Raw genomic sequence first — 20,139 nt, 5'->3', positions numbered from 1 at the left:
CTGCCCTCAAATGTGTTCAAAAACTTTTTGGCCACAAATTTTGAACAGCTACATAAGCTTGATGCAGTGTTTAACTGAAAAACCTAAAAGTAACAAAAAACGTTGCTAATAAACTTTCAGAAATAAAAATTTCACTGCAATTTCATGCCCGACCCGAAAGTATGCAACACTTTTTGCAAATGCAACATGTGGGCCTGTAGAGTTGGGCTGTGCTAAATTTCAAAAAGGAGCAAGAACGGAGGCCACAGCCGGCTGCCACTAAAAACAACAATTGGGAGCTGCACAAGACCACTAAAACCAGTCGAAAATTGTGGCCATAATTTGACTAAATATTTAATTTGCGCCTGCAGAAGCAGCAACGTCATCTTCACAGGGGGCTCAACCCAAAAAATCTGGGGTAGGAGATGGGCCACCATTACCATTGATAAAGTGGCCAAAACCCAGCATCCAGCAGCCAGTATCCCAGAATTTCCACTCCGCACTGGGCTGCCCCCATTGAGTCGCATACAAATAAATATAATTTCCTTTGCTGCTGCTTGGCTTGTAGATTTTTAATTGCCCCTGAGTGCTTTTCGTGTTTGTTGTTTTGCTTTTAATGGTTTTTATTGAATTTTAATGTTTTGATATTTTTTGGCGAAACGGGCACAAGTGGCAACAGCGTCCGAGGCACACAGAGAACGTTCGTCCGCAGTGGGTGGTAATGGAAAATTGCCGGCGCCCTTGTGTTAATGAAATATTTTTCCACGCTTCCTCGATTTTTATTTTCATGGGTTGGGATGTTGGAACAACAAATGAAGCTGATGCTGAAGCTGATGCTGGTGCTGCTTCTGCCGAATCTGAGGCCATCGCGGTGAGCAAGCAGCCATTGAAATTTTAATTAAAAGCACATTGAAATGTTGAGTTTATGGTCGATGTGCGATGTGCCCTGTGGGTCATGAATTATGGCCAGGAATCGTGGCCAGGGGGTGGCCTTTGGCCAACACGGTAATAACAGCCTCGGCGAGTTGATTAAACTTGACCAAACACCTGGCTGGGGGTCGGAAAAAGCCCGCAAATGGAAAATCAAACATCATTTAATTTATCACCTTGTATTTATAAGCAAAGCACTTGTTTGGCTAATTGAAAAGAGAATTGGTAATAGGGGCTATGGATACTCTAATTAAAATCTAGATTCTATCCATTCTTACTAAGTTAAATAAATACTTCAACGGTAAGGTTCCCGGGAAAGTGCTAACATGTGAACGCTTTTAACTAATAAAGGGCTTTTAATTAACCAGAAATATTTCCTAACTGAAGTGAATATTTCCTTCAAGCAAGATAAACTCTTATTAATGTCAAATTACCCCACTGCAAACTTCTATAAAATTCGGTTCAACCCCTTCGTAGCGGCCATCAATTAATGACTCTATAAATATTTGTGTTATGAAACGATGAAAACAAGACAAATCCAATCCATAAATTCATTAATTAATGAATGGAAATGGAAATTGAAATTGGAATCAGAATGGACTATTAAGCCCAGAGTTTATGGGTTTGGAAGATGGAATTTGATTGTGTCCGGGCACTGGGATATGGGATAATTCATAAAGTACCTGCTCGCAGGGGGAGCAATGGTAATTCGCGTGGTAATGGCATTTGGACTCACCTCTAGCCGGATGCGCTCCTCTTTGTGGTGGTGCAGGTGACGTGAGTGGGCGTGGCCGCTGTGCTGCGGCTGCTGCTGCATTGAGGCTGCCGCATCTACCACATCCTCATCCTGCGGCAGGTGCTGCTGCTGCATATTTGAGTATTTGCCGTGCTTGCCGTTGGAAGTGCTGCTGATTCGCAGATGCTTGCTGTGGCTGGCACTGCTGCTCACATCCTGCGGATTCCCCGAATGCGAAGGATGACTCCTGCCGGATGAATGGTGGTGGTGCGGGTTCGTCTGGTGGTGCTGATGATGCGACTGCTGCTGCTTGCTCACGCCACTGGAGACATTGCCCGGCGGCGTGGTAATAATGTTCACCACCGGCGATCGCAGTTGGATATTATTGTCACGTTCGCTGACCAGCAGCAAATCGGGCGGGGCGCTGCAGGAGGAGGAGGCGCGCACCTGGTGGTACATCAGCTCCTCGGAGTCTGTGGTGCATTCCTGGACTGCAACGACAAAAAGGGTGGGATGCTTTTAATTAAAATGCAAAGTGGCATGAAATTGGCGGCATAAAAACCGAGCCCGACCTCCCTTCCCCCGTTTGGCCATCTAATTCCCCTGGCTTTTGTCGGCTTTTCTGTGCACCGTGGAAAAGCATTTTCTGTACTTTTTTCCACATTAATATAAGTAGCTAGCATTCGTCGTACAGTCAAATTACATGGGAAAAAATTGTGACTTTTATAAATATTTTTTACCAGCTTAAGAAATCTAGGAAAGACTTTGGAATTAGATCACCAAAACTAGACAATAAGCCCATCAAATTTGTTTAACGATTTTCTTTGTAAAGAACTCTAAGGCAGTGAGTGCTAATTTACTATTTTATTTATAAAATAAGATTTATGTTTTGTATTTTCAAGAGTACAAATCAAAGTAAAAATTAATAAAATAAAATATAATAATTTAATGTTCGTACTATTCCTTCCCCATAAATCATTACATTCTAAATTAATGTTATAAGGCAAAAATTAATAAGGAAACCATTTGATTACTGCCAAAGGAAACAATTTTATTACTGCCAAATAACTGCCATTACAAAACCACACAAGTAAAAACTTAGCTTAATTTCTCTCTCTGTACGCCTTTCGCTGGCGTCTTGCAATTTATTTGCAATTTGCACAAAGCGCATTACAACAGCACAAAAGTTTATGCCTCGACGCCAACACAAAGCGATGGCGACCAGGCGGCCAATGCCGATCTCTTTGAATCCCCTCGAGAAACTTGAAAGGCGACTGCTCCGAGAGCATTCCTAATTAATGACGTCGTCGTCGGCGGCGGCGGCACTCAAAGTTTACTTTTCTTTTCGGCTTTTTTTTTTATTTGCTGGTTTCGGTTTTGTTTCTTTCATTTTTAATTGAAATGGCTGCAGCATTATCTGGGCGGCTGTGGCCGCCACCCGAGCGCTGAAAGCTGAGCCGGCAGATGAGCAGTCTTTGGTCTGCGGTCGCTTTTGGCCCATTCATTACTCATTACTCATACGACGCGTGAACCGCACCAAAGCGAAGCGAATCCAACTGCAGCAGCTGGGACCGTTTGATATTCAGCAATAGTGCGACGGCGGAATGTTTTTAAATTAAATATTTGGCGTACTTAAATTATTTGCAAAGCATTAACAAGTGTGATTTTCAATTAACTTGTATAGCAGTGTTGATATGTTAAATATCTCTTTATTTCCCGCTTGATTTATTAAGGGTTTTCTTTATGATTTGCCAACAAATGCCATAAATTATTATCTATTACTGTTTTTATTGACTAACTTTTGGCAATATTAGGCTTTTAATGATTATTAAAACATCACGAAGAAGTCAACTTATTATTATAGCTTAATAATAAATATTTCATCGCCTCTAACTCAGAAAATCCACATCTTTCTTGCTGCCCGAGGAGGTTATTTTAAGAAAGAAACCGCCCGGCTGCAGCATAACCCCACTTGACATATAAATCCCATTCCCAGTAGCCCCATTCGACGCCTTTCCCTGCAGTAATTCAGTCCGCTAACTCCGCTGTAAGTTCTTCTGCCGCACTATCCATTCTTGGCTCCATTGTATCTGCTTCATTTTAATTAATTAGCGCGCTTAAAAAAAGCGAAGGGGAAACGAGGGATGAAGAAGTTTCCACTTCTCGCCTGCTGACCCAAATTTGTGGTTTAGCCCGCTTTCTACGCGCGTTTTTCCATTTTCCATTTCTCATTTTTCATTTCGCTTTTCATTTTTCATTTGCGCGAGCCGCGTCCTTGCCAAGGACCCCGCCCATTCGGCCTGAGTCCAGGACATGGCTTTTAATTGCATGAACATTATGCAAGCAAAGCAGTCCCAAGTCTCCATTTTGTATACTTTGTTGGTTGCTTTTCCTTCAGCCTTTGTCGTTGGAATTTCCCGGCGGGCGGCCCGGAGAGGGGCTCTGCGAAAAGAGTTGCTGAGGTGGCGACAATTGAAGACAATTAGCCAAAGTGCCTGGGAAATGAGCTAGTCGTCGAGTCCTGCCAAGTGCTGGAATTGTTTACACTGCAGTGTAGGTGGTAAAGTAATGGAGGGTCTACGGGAGCTGACCCAGTTACCACTCGAGAATCTGAAATTGTGGGACGTCTGCCAGGGGACTCTAGGCAATTGTTGTGAAAACACGAAAAGCTGATGTAAAAATAACTGGTCAGGGAAAGGACAAACTTTAAATTTGTATTTGAAATTGTACTACTTAGCATATTTCAAAATTGTATCACTGATATTTACATTTTTCCATTTCCCTTGGCGCCAATTCAAATCAGAAATCAGTTCACAAATGCTGTCAAATGCCACCTGCTTTCTAAGCAAGCGACAAATATTTTTGTAAATTCGTGTTTTATTACGGACAATTTATAACGTTTTCATCCAATTTATGCGCATTTTTGATTTGCACTATAAAGCCCAGCCACAAGCTCACTAATTAATTATGCAAATCTCAGCTGGACAACTTTTATCTACAGCATCTACCCAGTGCCTTGATGATAACACGAAAATTACACAGCATCAAAGAAGACAGATAAACATATGTTAATGAACATTATCTGAACTGGGCCTAAAACGATCCCACTGAGGCGATATCAATTCGACTTCGAGCCGAAAAGTTAACTCCTAGCACGCATTACTCATCCGCCACGTAGGCTGCATTCAATTTCGTTGTTTTTCTTTTGACAGATAAGCCTCAGGCCGTGACGTTCCATTTATCATAGAAAATTCATGAGGCTGGGCCGCCGCCCATTTCGACACTGTGACCTCACCTCAGGTAAATTCGGAGCCCTTGGGCTTGGCCTCAGTCCCTCGAAAATATATAACCAAGTCTGAGGAATTGAAGTGGTCCGTGCGGCCGTAGCTAATCATTATCATTTCGTCTCAGCCCTACACACACACACATTACGCAAATGCACAAATTCAATTCATTAGGCCCGCAGGCTTAGGGCCAACTTTGGAGCCTCGAGGTGAGGTTTCTTGGGCTGCCCAGGTTTTCAGGGCGTGGCCCAAGCATCTCAAAGTCATCTGAAGTTGACGGCCAGAGCTTTCACTGGCTTACAATGGAAAAGTGAGGCGTGTTTACCTTTCAGATTTAATCTGCAGTTAAAAATGTTACTGTGCAACATTTGTACTTTTCAACATTTTTATGGCTCAACATTTTTACTTTTCAATTTTGTTTGAGAATGCATTTTAAAGTCTTAAAAACTTTTTGTTAGCACCATTAAAAATCCTGCTACTTAATAATGCCTTTTTCCACCTCTAACATTTGATGATTGCCTTGCAACATTTATGAATACTTCTAATAAATAATTCTCAAGATACAATGACACTATGAATTCCCTTTGTAGGTCATCAGCCAGTCACGTAAGCTCTTTTGGCCCCCGGCCATCGGGCATTTGGCATTTGGCATTCGGCTTTCAATTTGCGCCTATACGAGTATCTGTTCGGAGTGGCTTAGGCCAAAGTTAATTTGCAAGGCGGCATGTTTCATATCAGACGCCAAAATGCTTTCTTGATGACTCAACAACAACAACAAGTTGATTCCCATTGTGTCGGCCACTTGAGAGCAAAACATGTTCTTTTGGTTTATCTTGGCGCCACGATCGTCGGCAAAGGCCGCGGTATTTGCTCAAAAAAAAAGTATAAAAAGATACAAAAAGACGCTGAAAAAACTGAAAGCAACACAAAGGCGATAATTAAACGCAAAACAAAGCGGCCGAGAACAGAACAGAAAATCGGAAAGTCAGAGATCCCAGGCACATCAAGCGGCCGACCTTTAATTAGAAAAGGTGTACAAGCCAAGTAACGAAAACAAACAATCTCCAAGATATTCCAACCGAGATAATCGAAGAAACCTCATTTGAGTTTAGAATAAAAGAAACTAGATAGGTTAAGATTATTTCAGAAGTATCTCAATATTAACCTGATAATTTCGAGGTATCTCTAAGATTTTTGTAAACTTTTCTTTGTGAAAAGCCCAACATAAACTGCAAGTCCATCTCAAAGAGCCACTTGGCAACAGTATTTATTAGACGGATGATGGGCCAACATGGCCAGTCAAAAAGTATTCGTTGAGGGAAAGATATAAGCCAAAGATAAAACTTCATAATTGCGTCTGTGTGGCCAAGCAGAAAACCAAGGAAAAGGCAGTCGAGTGGGCCGAAAAGCAAAAAAAAGTAGTAGATATCTCGTATCTGGCATGTAAGTGTTAATGAAGTTAAGTGTTTTTGACGCGAACGACCGGCAATAACCAAAGCAACAAACAATTAATGAGAAGTCGCATACCAAAGAGCCAACCGAGTGGCGGAAAACAAAAATGTTCGGCCCTCTATGATTAAGATCAACAAATGCCAAAAAAATATTAAATGAATACCCAGAAACAAGGGGAAAATGTAGACATCCAGGGATAGAAAAAACTATCCAGAGAAGCAGTCCAGAAAAATGTTTAATTTAAGCTAACACGTGCCCAAAAGTGGCTAGCTTGAATTGAAGTTAATTAGCAACTCCGATATAATTTCAGAGAAAGTGAAACTGACAAGAAGTGGTATTACAAATTCCAAGAAGCAAGAATATTCCTAGTAACACAGTCTAGTATTTACTTTTAAATTCACTAGACATCGATGACGGTTTCAAGAAATCAAATATAAATACTCAAGTTATTTTGGTTTTAGTACCTGCGTCATAATCATCCGCCTGATCAAAACTCGATCACTGGATCCGACCGACTCAAGTGCTTTCCAATTTGTGTTTTATACTCGACGTCTATTTTTTTATAATATTTTTTTGACACTTCACAATTTACAACCACAATTTGGCATGGCACTTATCGACCCGGGGCAATAAGACCGGCAAAAATCAAACGGGTCCTAAAAAATTATTCCCTATCAGCTAAAGAAATCTGCCTCAATTTTTGTTACCTACTTTTATTCAGTTTTGTTTTTTTACCGGCACGGAGCGGAATCTTATCAGGGGGAATGCTTGCTAAATACCAGTAGCAATTATTTCAAGGGGGAAGCCGTGGGGAGTGGTTGTGGGTAGGGGTATGGGTATGGCTATGGGTATGGGTAACTGGAACTGGGGAACCGGGTCTGGTAACGTTTAATTAAAAGCCGATAATCGATGCGCCTACCCAAACAGTTACACGACGGACTCCCCGGACTTATCATTTTATCAGCGTCTGAAGTTCACGGCGAAACGGTGACGAGTCGGGAAATCTCTGGCGTTGCAAACAACACAGAGTGAAGGGCTATTTGCGAATGGATAATGCAGTTTCAGTTTAGGCCCGATTGGTCAGTCGGCTTTTTTATAACTTTTCTTTAATGTCACAAATCAAGTGACGCGAATGCCGACAACGACAACGGCAGCGACTGCGACATCGACATCGACGTCAGACATCGAACAGATCGAGCGTGCCTTTTGTCCGATACCTATGGGGCTATGGGCCCTCAAAATCCCTCTTGGCCGCCCCTTAACCCCTGTTACCGCACTCCCTTTCAGCTTTTGGCTTTTAGCTGAGCCCCAGCTCAGCGCGTGTCGGCTGGCTGGAGGCCTTCATCTCTGCCGCTCGCAACGTGTTCGGAAAACGGGTTTGCCGGGCATTTGTATCTGTTGGATTTTGTATCTCTATAAGCCAGAGATGGGTATACCAAATTACATATGAAGTTGGCAAATGCTTCAACTTGGAATACTCTATTTTGGAGGTCATTTTACATCTAGTTAAGACCGAAATAAACTTATAGCCAGAGGGAATGGTTTCTCTGAAGAGGGTTCGTTAGTTCTATTAGTATATAAAGCTTAAAGGCATGTATATAGAATTATAGACAACTTCTAATGATTTGAAAACCAATGCAGATCTTTTTTCCAGAGAAGACCATTCCTGAAATAAGTTAAGCCATCCCTCATCTTCTACCCTTGACTTAAATTTGGTTTTACTCATATTTTAGTACCAATAAACGTAAGCCTAGGGCATGAACCTATCGTTATATCTTGGTCATATTTGTGAATTATGAACGTGTGTGCTAACTTGGCTTTGTCTCCTGCACTCCCTCTCTCTTTCCTCTGATATATATCTCTCTCTTTCTTTGTCTCCTGCTGCGGTTTATTTAAGTTTTGCGCCCAAGTTTGCTGCGGCTACACACAAACGGAAATTAATTACAAACAGCGGGCTTAAACTCGCCGCAGCAACAACAACAAAAGAGGCGGCGAGAAATATAAAAACAACAATAATGAATGAGCGGCATAATAAACGAAGGCTGTTGTTGTTGTTGTTGTTGTTGCTGCTGCTGTTGCTTATGGGCAGATGCTGAACTGTTGTTGTTGCTTTTGGCCATTAACTGAAAGGCGTTAATTTCCGACATGAGCAAATTATTCGCTGCCTTCAAACCACTGTATCTAATTTTCTTCTTTTTTTTTGCTTGCTGGCGCCAATTTTCTGGAATTTTATCAACATTTTTTAAGTGTCGCCGGCAAAAAAAAGTTTCCCATTCCCATGGCAGTTAGTTATGCGTATTCGGTATTATTCGCTCTAGTCGTCGTTGTTGTGTTTCGTGACTGTCTTTGTCAATCAAACGTCAATCAAACAATGCTCTAGTTTTCACGCTGTCTCAGTCGCTGTCGCTGTTGTTGTTGCCCAGTAATTTGATTGCTAAAGCGTAGAAGCTGCAGCGAATTGTGTAAATATGCATGTACTTTGTATCGGAACAAGGCTGGCGACACTCGGAGTGTTCAGAACTTTTAGACAGATGATAAGATATAGTGTCGTTTTCGGTGGGCATCCCACATGCTGCTGCGCGGGTGGATTTGAAAGTTTGGGGCTGAATGGGAAGAGGAGTGAACCAACCCTTTAGATTTGCATTTCAACACTTGTCTAATTCAGATTGTTTCTCATGATTAAGGGTAGGCATTTGCATATTTATGAAAGGATTGTGCAAAGGTTGTACGGAAATACCCTTAAATAATTAGTTTTGTATTAAACATTTCATTTTTCACTTCAATAATTTAAATTTTGATAACTTCTAAGCTTGCCAAGCTTTAAGTTTTTACCTAAATTGGCTTGTGATACATTCTATTATACTCTCCATGAATGTAGTTACTAAACTAAGCTAAATCATTTTACTACTTAGCTTGTAGAATACTTTTTCTGCGTTAGATATAAGTATCTGCCTAACTTGAACTCCCTTTCTTAGTTAACTAAATAATGAACTTCCCTCAGGAAGCCTATACCTTGGCTGTCCAAATTCCTTCTGGCCAACTTGAGCATTCTTTAAATTCAAAGTTTCAACGTTTTTAGCCTAAAACTTAAGACCCAAAGCTGTCACTCATTGCTGGCATAGCCCCACTTCGTCTTCTTTACCAAACTGGCACCAGAAAAACCCTCGAATATCACATATCGCATATGCCTAGGCATTTACGTAAATTATTGTGCCGCTTTTTGTTTGGTTTTTTAGTGTTGTTTTTGGTGTCGTATTTTATATATATATATATATACATATTTGTAGCTGTTGACTCTTGGCCCTTTTTATGGTCATGTAAAAAATTGCGCGACACACGCCGACAGTCAGACGGAGATGGACGGACAGACATTGAGTGAGACTGAGTGGGACAACATGCCAAGTTTTATGCGCTTTTATTATTACAAGGCGGCACATCTTTTACGAGCACCTGCAATGCCAAATGCCAGATAAGAGATAAAATTTGTATAAATAATTTGGTAAGAAATTTACGCAGAATGCGTTTGCCTCTCCACAAAAAAAACGACAATAAAATTGTACAAATTACGAACTTGAGGCGTGTTGCGAGACCGAAACTCTCGCTTTCTGCCACTGACATATGCACTCGAACGGAGACTCGAGGAAATACTTAAAAAACTGATTATTATATATGTATGTACTCCTCTCTTATTGTTTTTCCCCTTGGCCATGACTCACACACTCAGAAGTGGAAAGAAGGCTCTTCAAAAGCCTTCGTTGTATTATAATAATAAAATATACACACAGAACTGAATTATTATGCTTCTTTCAACTTTTGCGCCTAATTCACACTTTGTCCTCCTCTGCCACATCGTTTTGGCTGTGTGTGAAAATGTTATGAATTGCCTTTAGCAGCATCATCAAAAAATACAACGCGTGGGGAAAGGGGGTGGGGATGTGGTACCCCAACTTCCAGAAGAAGACATCAATATGAAATTTTTGTCACGTTTTCTAATGTGCCAATGGAAGGAGATGGAGGCGGGAGGCCGTGAAGCGTAGCCGCGGGCAGTGGCGTTGCTTGAAAAGGGGGTCTGGGATATATTTATGGTTTCCCCCCTAACTCAGAATACACATGAGATCTGTAATTTCGGTGTGAAAATTGAAAATGGTTTTAACATTATTCAACGCAGGAAGGAGGAATATATTTGTATGCCTTTGGGCTCTCGGGAAATTCCAATTTAAATAATGGAATTTCTTATAAAATGGCATAGCTGAACATGCAATTTTTGGGAAATTAAAAATGAATTTTATTTTGGTGTACAAATGGCTAAATTCTAAGATTGATTTACTCGTAAAATAAGCTTTTGCAGTTTTATCAGATGTTATCAAAAATAATTTCCTCATTGATTTACTTAATTTATTCAAAGCCATTTTGTTTGTTTGAATTTTTGTTGTCATTTAAAAATGTTATGAATATAAATCAAGTTGGAAAACAAATTAGAAATGGCCATTAGACTGAATATTTAAATTTAAATAAGAAATGGTAAAGAATTTTGTGCCTTTAAGAAGAATTTTGCATAAAAAACAGATTTAAATTCACAAAACTTATAATCTCTTCACAATATAGAACTGCAAATAAAAATGTACTTAAATTGGTTTGTTTAATTGCTGTGTTAATAAAGATTTAATTGACTTTTAATTGATTTGGTTAAATTTATTTATTTTATGACCTTTCAAATTATATTCAGTCCGATTATTATGCTTCTTTTTCCATCGCTTTGCACACTTCACTTGCACTTCATCTGGCAAACATTATTCATCGCCACGTAGAATATTATTTTCTATCATATTTCAATGGGAACATCAATCATCATCCATCCCCTTTGCCTTCCGCCCATGGACTCGCAGGGCTCTCTATCATTTGCAGCCATCAATGTTTTTATGTTATATGTTATGCCATGTGCTATTACTTTAGCATTGGCGAACACCCTACATAACATACAGGGCCACCTCCCTTCACGAAAAACCCCCCTTTTATATCTGGCACCTCCAACAGGCCATTAAACGGACCCACACACACACACACACACACTTATACCCTGATAGACAGCAGATACATCTCACAGATACAACGTTCAGATACATTCTCATCCCAATCTCACAGAGCCACGCATGACTATAAAGTATATTTTAGCATGTCAAGCGTTGCGCATCCGCTTTGATGTTTATTTGACAGTTTTTATAGCGGCTTTTATCTGCCAACTACTTGGCCAAATCCCCAGCCCCTCCTCCTGCCCCCTCCCTCCTTTTATCACCCTTCAAGTTAGTTGGCTAAAAACAACAATTTGCCCGCTGCTTCTGTTTTGTTTTTACTTTGCTTTTTCGCCAACAAGAATGCTTTGAAGATTTATATTTTGTTTTTGTTTGCGCTCGTTGTTGTCTCGGCTTTGACTTTGAGAGCCCAGAATGCGTCACATATACACATATTTGTTAATACATTTTCGGCTTCTTGGAGAGCATCGTATTCAAAAACCAAATAAGAAAAACAAGATCGGAAAGAACTGCTAACAACTCGATTGCCCACGCAGTCGGCCAACTCATTCAGTAATTTCTTGGTTGTATCTTCTGGCGGAAAAATGCATCTCAAGTGCATGCGGCCTAGATATTTCAACACACACGCTTCTCTTTGAGTCTTTCAGATACTCTTTTTGTGGATTTCTTTCATTTACTGTATGTTTTTTACTTTATGAATACTACTTGGTTCAATCACATCTGTTTTTCTAGTTCCCTGCTGGACAGCAATTCAAAATATTTCATAAAAGCTTGAAGAATCTGTTATTTGATGTCTAATTAGTCAGAAATTATGAAATTTGTTTGGTTTTTAAAGTAATCTCTCATATTTATTATATTTTATATCAAAACTTAAACTTTGTCAGTTCTCATAATGTCAAATTAAGACATAAAACCAATGATTTAAGACGACTGTAAAGAATCCCGTTCCCGTTTCCCTCCACTTACTTTTAGTAACTTGCAACTTAATTACAAACCCTAAGAAAACTCAAATATTCTCTCAAATAGTTCCCCCAATTTTTAAGTTCACTTTTTTTGATAAGTATTTCACATATTTTCATACTGTTTATGGTGTTTTTACAGCTACTGTACCAAGACCGAAGTCAACGCTTTGGCAGCGGCGACAAATTCCGTGTATTTTTTCTTACCCTACCTCCGCTTTTGATTCTGAAGTTTCTGCTTTCGGGGGCCAAGATGTGGGCGGGGCCCCGCTTTGCCACAATTTGTTTGCACAATTACCTCAAACACAAACAGACAGACGCACAGGCACACAGACACACAGCCAAAATGCGAACAATTTTTGTGCAAACGGCGGCAAATTAAGTTTCTGCACATAAAGTCGAGAATGGATATTGGATCCACCCACACCACTCCCCCCGAGCAGAGGAGGAAAAAAAAAGCAGAAACGAGACTGGCGACCATTTGGCTAAATATTTAATGAAAATATGCGCATTTCCCAGGCATACGACTTTGGCTTTGTCTTTCGATTGCAATTACATTACGCCGGCCAGGGCAACAATAATAGGAATTGCGTATACGCCACGTTGTGCCAAGGATATTTGTTTGTGGATTATTCATGCAATGGCCAGGACGATTTCATTACTTTAAAATCAACATGGATTTGCATAAGCTGATTGCATGCACTAAACTTATTTTTGCTTCATTTTTTATTAATATTTTAAAGCAACCGAAGAAACTTTTATTAAATCAAGTTTTTTGTTTTTTCTTTTGGGCTTTCTGTGAATGCGAAACTTTTGGTCATAAAATAGTTTTATTGTCCTGGCTCTTGGAATTGTCGCCATTCTTTGTAAGCCACTTGCCACTATAATTAACTATTTTTCGTCAGTGCCACAAACAATCTTGAGCCAGAGAGCTTAAGTGGGATCCCTGGCTCCCAAGAAGTTCAGACGTGTGCGACGTTCGCGAGAGTTAATGTGAAGTTTTCCTTGAGTGCCCGAACTATGTGACAAAGTCAAAATGAAACAGAGGTTGGCGATGGAAAATTGGGAAGGGGATTTACTGACACAGTGAGTAATATAAATAATAAGAGACATTTTAATCCGTTTACCAAATTTGATTTTTGTAATATACATAAGGAAGTTGCTTCAATTCAATTTATAGATTATAGTGCTTAGGCTAAAATGTTGTTTTGATGCAATTATGCAATTATCACGATAAAGTACAAATTCCTCCACAGCTTTGACAATGTTTCCCGCCAAGTTGGATTCTTCCCCACTAGGCTAACCCATCCCCTTAAGCCTAAGCCCCTGGATACTCTACTCTTTTCCTACCATAATTTGCCTCTCACTCGACTCTTCGGGCCTGGTTGACTTGACTTGGCCTGACTTGGTCTGTGTGGGCCTGGATTTTTGTTGCCTTTTGGCTGTCGTTTGTTTACTTTTCATATGACAAAGTCAACCGACATCGTTGTCGGCAACTTCTTGGTAACTTTTTGTTTCGCCCGTAGACTTTTTTTTCGCTTTTCAAACAACAAATACTCCGCACGCAGCACGTTCGCCAGTCGAGTTTGTCGGTTGTCGCTGCACGTAGCATATTTAAAAAATAAAAAAAAAAATGTTGCAGGAAAGGAAACAAAAAGCCTCCAGATTTACGTACTTGGAACTCGGCAGCCGCACATGCGAGACTCTGACTGAGATTCGACTGGGCAAAGGGGGTGGAAAGGGGAGCAGTTCAGGGATCGGAGTCGGAATCATATGTGGGCTCTGACATGGGGCTACCGTTTGGCCGCTGGAGGTTTTTCTTTTTTTTTTTTGTATGTGTGTGTACTTTTTTTCAGTTCTTTTCTTTTTTTGCGGCTTGTCGGCAAAAAAAAATAAAAGAAAACCAGTAGCCAAGAGGCAGCGACAGCGGCAGCAGAACAGCCCAAAACTTGCAGCCAGGCTACATGCCACGTTGCACTCGAGTGAATGCCAAAAAGTTGAGGTTTGTTACTCGTTATACTCTGGCACTTGAGGGGTCTATCAATTATGGATAGGAAAGGAGCTCTAAGGATGCCTTTGGTTGACAATTTTGAGAAGTTTATAAACCTAGGGAGCACTGAGATTTCTTGTTAAAGAGAAATAAATATTATCGTTTCAAGAAACTCAACATTCTTATACAAATTCTTAAATAATTCCAAATAGAAAGCCTCTTTTTCAGTATCTTTATCTGATATTGATTACTATTAGAAGAACCCGTAGAGTATCTAAGCTTCGTTCTTAACTTGTAAGTTTACTTAATTTTGTTATTCTTTTATGGAGCACTGCAGTTTGTTGTTGTCGCTGACCCTCCCCCCGCTTGAGGCCAAAATTAAACTGGCTTTTGGCCTGGCCGGCAAATATTTGTGGTTTGGCTTTGTTCCCCCAAGCTCAAACTCAAACTTAGCCTCCAGCTGGAGTGGCAGTGCCAGTGCTAGTACGAGTAGTCCCCTTGCAGTATTCTCGGCTAGAATTTGATTGCATTTTAACAAGGGGTTCGGTCGGGCCAATTTCTTCATCGTCTTTGGCTGCGATGCTGGAAAAACAATAAGCAGCATTTGAAAATTCAATTGTTATTGCTGGCTTTTCTTTCATCTCCATGGTCTGTGTCTGTCCTGTCCTTTGCCTTTTCCGCTTCTCTTTCATCTGCCACGGCACTCACACACACACACACACACACACAGACAGAGTCCAAATTGTTTTCCATTATTTTTCTGACTCAGCAGAAGGAGGGGGGATGCCACAGGAGAAGAAGAAAGGAGAGGCTCTTCATCAGCTTTTGATTGCTGTCCAGCTGGCTCTTGAATTTTTTCTGATTTGTCATTATATTTATGAGTTACAACTGCTGTCGCTGGCCATCCCCAAGAGCACTGGCCATAACATGATTTCCGTTTTAGGAGTTCTCCAGACTCTGCGGGCCAGCAATTAAGCGGTCTGAGAACGACGGCCACAACATCTTGAGCGGAAGTCATTTGGCTCCGTCCTCACCGTTCCCCGCTCTCCGCTTATCAAGTGGAACTTGGTAATTGATTTTCTTGTTCCATTCGCCGAGAAACCATTTAATTGCCCCCGGTACACAGGCCGCAAAAACGCGCCAAAGTTCTATGCAAATATGCCCATTTCCTAGGCCCATATCCATGCCCAACCATGTCCCATCCACGTTCATGCCTTATTGGCATATAACTTGACCCACTTTCTGCTGGCCCAGCCCCGGGTCATTACGAAAACTTTAGCCAAGTCTATCCTGGGCAAAAAGAGAGCGCAGAATGAAAGTCCGTGATGATTGCAAATTGTTTTCCCCGAGAATTTGCTTAAAAAAGAGATACTTTACTGACCCAAGGCCCTTTGAGGATGCTCGCCAGCAGCTGTTGCACTTTTCAAATATCTCACATACTTGATGTTACACTTGGTCAAGTTTTGAAAGTGGTTGGAGAATACTTGGCCAGGGATTTCGGGTTGCTGAGAAGTTTATTAGGGTTTGGTTGGGCAAGTTTCGAGCAGTTACTCACATAGTAATTATTGGAAATGACTATTATTATGTCTCTGTGGAAAAAACTTTATCCCAAAAGAAGTTTTTAAGGCTGTGAGCTGTTACCATTAGCCTCTCTTTATACAATTTTCAAGTATACCCATTCATCTCTTTAAATTTGAAGTAACTTTTAAACTCATCTCGTGTCTAAATATCTTTACAACCAAAGTTAGTTTTCCCCGATTCAAAAGTCTCTTTGCTTATCCACTTCCTTCTACATTTTCAGAATCTGAGAACGTGACAAGAACTCAACGAAATTTGCACTCACTAAACAGAATACTTACTTAAACATTCTGACCCAGAGCCAATCATATCTGCCCTCCCGGCCAAAGTCAAACTTAAAGTCGCCTTTTGTGACAGGCTTTAAGCTTGATTGAAAATTGAGAGGGACATTCGGGCCAGGAAAAATGGGGGAATGCGGTTGCCCAGATCCCAGTGATAAAGTACTGGGAACCAAATAAAAAAAAAATAGGAAAAATGGAGAAAAACCGAAAAAAAAAGGAAAAAGTTTTTTAAATACACTTAAGCTAGGATGGTTGGCCAGGTTTTGGAGTTCGGAGTGTGTCCTGGTCAAATCGGCCACGACTTTCAGTCAAAAGTCCGAAGCTGCTTTGAACTTTTCCTCCCATTTCCCATCCACCACCCTCTAACCGCCCACTTCCTTTCGCTTTGGCAACAAAGTTAACTTGATTGAACTTTGTTTGGCTTTGCCTTTAGCTGCTTTTCTTGTTTTCCCTTACATTTTTTATGTTGCCCACCAATGTTTTTCTTGTTCTTCGCTTTTCTTCTCCCTTGTTGTATGTTGTTTGCGCTTTATAAAACTAAATGGAAAATAAATTTTGTTTGCACTTTGTATGGCGAAAAAAAATAGTTGAAGCCAAAACAGAAAACTGTGAAAAGAAAGGAAATGGCAACTTGAGAGTGTGAAGGAAAAACTTTTTCAAATGCCTCGGGGCGGTTATCCCACGAGGGTGGCGCGGCGCATCGGTGGTGCTTCTTCTGATGGACCGGAGTGTGTGGAAATCCCTGGCTTAATTGTGGCGCATTTCCTGGAACCCTTTTCATTATTTGATGCATTGTATCATCAGCAGACAATAAACTGCGAAATTCGAAAAGAAACTCCCGAAGGCAGTAAAATCCGAACGGTCGAAGGAAAGGAACTGCGGCATGCACTGGGAGGAATTTCGGCATATAGAAGAAGTTACCAAATTTATGTCTAATTGAATATTTTTTAAATATTTTTTTTATATGATATGGGTAAAAGCAGAATCTGTAAAATAGGGAAAACTTTTAAATTTTCCAACTTTACAGATGCAACATTTCCTTGAACTAATCCATAGATTACCTCGACAACCAAATATAAAAGATATTTCTGTAAATTTCCTTTCTCTGTAGCTATAGCCATCAGGATATATCCCACCCGTATATTTCTGCGAGTGCTACCATTCCCAAGTTTTTTGGGGTTGCTTCCGCTGCAGCAAACGGCCGCCTGCAATCCGGCGATAGCAATCCCCGGCTCTTGTCATATTTCCTGGCAGTCTGGGCTGCTTTCCAGCTCTTCTAATTTGGGGGCGTTTAAGCCGGTTTTATTTCGCTGGAGTGGTAAAATAAAGACAGCGAGTGGGGTCTAAGGGTTGCTTTAAAGCAACGTATGTACGTGACTACGTTTTCGGCCTTTTTTTTTGAGAGGGGGCGGGCTGTCAAAAGTCACCCTCGGTGATTTTTTCGCTTGGCGGGAACTGAAACTAAATAGCCAAAACTGCTGACTGCTGACTGCCTATCGATTTTGGTCATTTATCGCTCTAATGCGATTATAATGCTTAAAATATTCCCAAGCCAAGTTCTCCAAAACTGAGATTCCCCAGTTTGTCAAAGCGTGAAAAGTACAACACACCCCCAAGCCAGACGAAAATAATATTGGCAGCTTACGAGGCCTTTAGGGGTTGACTTCTTTGATTTGAAGTTGGTTTGGTACACACCTGCAAGAAAAAGAGAGAAGAAGGGTTGCATTAGTCAAGGAAGTTATGATGGAAAAATGCCAATGATGTGGGGGATGACGACCCGATGAAGGCATCAATCAGGCATGCCATCAATCAGTTTATTTAATCAACTAGAACGTGATGGAGTTGACATGTAAACATTGGGTTGGCCAAGGGAATCCCCTCGAGAGGATTGGGGGACTGGATTATGTTTTGGGTCGGCAAAGGTTTTGTTATTTTGCTGGATGAATTACGGCTCAGTGCATCTATAGGGTTGGGTTCTTTGCGAAATGGAACTAGCTTAGATATTAGCTGCCTTTCATCTGGGTTTTAGTTTTTTTCTTGTGGATATTTCGCTCACTGATTGAATTTTTCGTCTTGATTTTTTTACTTTTGTTAAATCATAAGAAGGGAAACTACTAGATATATCCATAAGGAAAAACGGTTGAAAGTCCTAAATTTTTACAACTACTATTAGATTCTGTATTTTCCTAAATGTTCTTCATATTTTATTCCTGCATTTAACATCCTTCACGACTTGCATATAACTCCTGATCAAGCTCATTTTTCAGAACGTTTATAAGGATTTACGCCCCCTACTTGGAGCTCCCTTTCCTTCCTCGTATGTTATGCCCATTAGGCCTAATATGCGTTAATGCTATAAATAAGGCCTCGTCGCCATACGATTATGGCATACTAACAAAATTCGTTTTGTTTTCGTTCAGAGTGTCTGCTTTTCTTTTCTTTTTTTTTTTGCACATTGTAGGGGAAATCTCGGGGAGCTCCCCAAGAGCCCCCAACTCCTGGCCAGACCTCCTCCCGCCACTCCGCTAATATGAAATGTAATTTACAGTTGCCGCGGAGACAGCGTTGACAACAGGGCCAAGAGTCTTTAACGTCTTTAATCCAATTTCCCAGCGACATGAGACGAGGCAGACCAAGAATGAATACAAATGTGTCGTACGTGTTAAATTTTCCCAATTAAATGGGTTGTCGGAGAGTTATTTTCCCTGTCATTTGCAGCTCGTCCCCTAATCGATATTTATATTTTGTTGGGCCATTGACTTAATTTCCCCGGCTCTGCTTTCTGCACAACACAAATTATGCAATTCAAATTAATGCCGCCATTATCGGCGAGCTGAGGGTTATCCGAGAGGCTTCCCATTTGTGTCTTTTCTTGTATTTTCTTTTCTTTTTCCTCGTCTTTTTTTTTTTTGGTGAAATGAAATTAATCCAGGCTGGTAAATGCCAGGCACGTATCACTGTGTGGATGAGTCTCCATTTCTGCTGTGTTTGTCTTTTGTCTTTCGCCTCTTTTCTTCTTCTGGCCGACTTCCCCATGCCATGCATGATTTTTCAATAGCTTTTCATGCTGGCTAAAACCAATCCATGGCCCAAGAACAAAAGGCCTCCGGAGTTGCCTTAATTCTGTGTGCTTTGAAATCGAATTAGGGTACCATACAGCTACATATATGAATGTAAGTGAGGACGTGTGAGATGACCCCCATGCACTGGGAGAAAATCTTATAAAATACTAGTAAACCATATCATATTTGATGTAGGAATGGAGGAATATTAGAGCTTAATATAAATGTTATCTTGATTAAGATTATATATCTAAATATAGATCATAAGATCTAACTAAATTCTCCCAGTGCAGCGTTGTCATCTCGGTTTTTGGTGTTTTTCTGTTTTTCGCAATTTTAGGTGAGGGCAGGGGCTAAATTTATGCCTACAACCCCACTCCCCTCTGACTTTCACACACGTAACCTGGTTGACAGCTGTTGCCCAAGGCGAAATGCGAGGGGGTGGCTGTGGGGTTGGGGGCAAGTGGAGATGCTGCTGCCATGGCAAAGATAACAACAAAAAGGCGAAATAAGCAAAAATATATATATAAATATATATAGTATGGGACATATACATTTAGGGGAGTGGCATCGTTTGTAGGCCTTGCATTGTTAGCAGTTGGCAGTTACCTTTCGGTTAAGTCGGTTATGTTGGTAAGGGAAAGGATAGGGAGGGGAAGGAGAAGGGAGGGAATGAGACATGGCATAATTGGGCTACATTGGCATTTCACTTTTGGCCCAACTGCTGTCGCAGAAGAACAAGATATCCAGCAGCAAGAATAGGTCGAGATGGGCTAACACAAATGTAAATGCCACACAAACGGCATTGAATTGACCCAGTTTCCTTGGAGGGAAAACAGGGGTTAACTTAGCAAAGGC

General features: G+C 40.7%; 1 protein-coding gene across 2 annotated transcripts in view; it reads right to left on the bottom strand.

The window, feature by feature from the left end:
• The window catches only part of LOC108108515 (protein naked cuticle), a 43,486-nt gene that overhangs the window by 5,311 nt on the left and 18,036 nt on the right, over positions 1-20,139 (bottom strand). For both annotated transcript variants that reach the window (XM_017216584.2, XM_017216585.1), the window contains exon 2: positions 1,646-2,136. In XM_017216584.2, coding sequence (XP_017072073.1) covers positions 1,646-2,136 — 491 coding nt within the window. The remainder of the gene's footprint in view (positions 1-1,645; positions 2,137-20,139) is intronic.

The sequence above is a fragment of the Drosophila eugracilis genome, unplaced genomic scaffold (genome assembly GCF_018153835.1).
Source record: "Drosophila eugracilis isolate 14026-0451.02 unplaced genomic scaffold, ASM1815383v1 contig_2154, whole genome shotgun sequence".
Lineage (NCBI taxonomy): Eukaryota > Metazoa > Arthropoda > Insecta > Diptera > Drosophilidae > Drosophila > Drosophila eugracilis.
The sequence above is the reverse complement of the archived record's forward strand: the minus strand, read 5'-3'. Positions and strand labels throughout refer to the sequence as shown.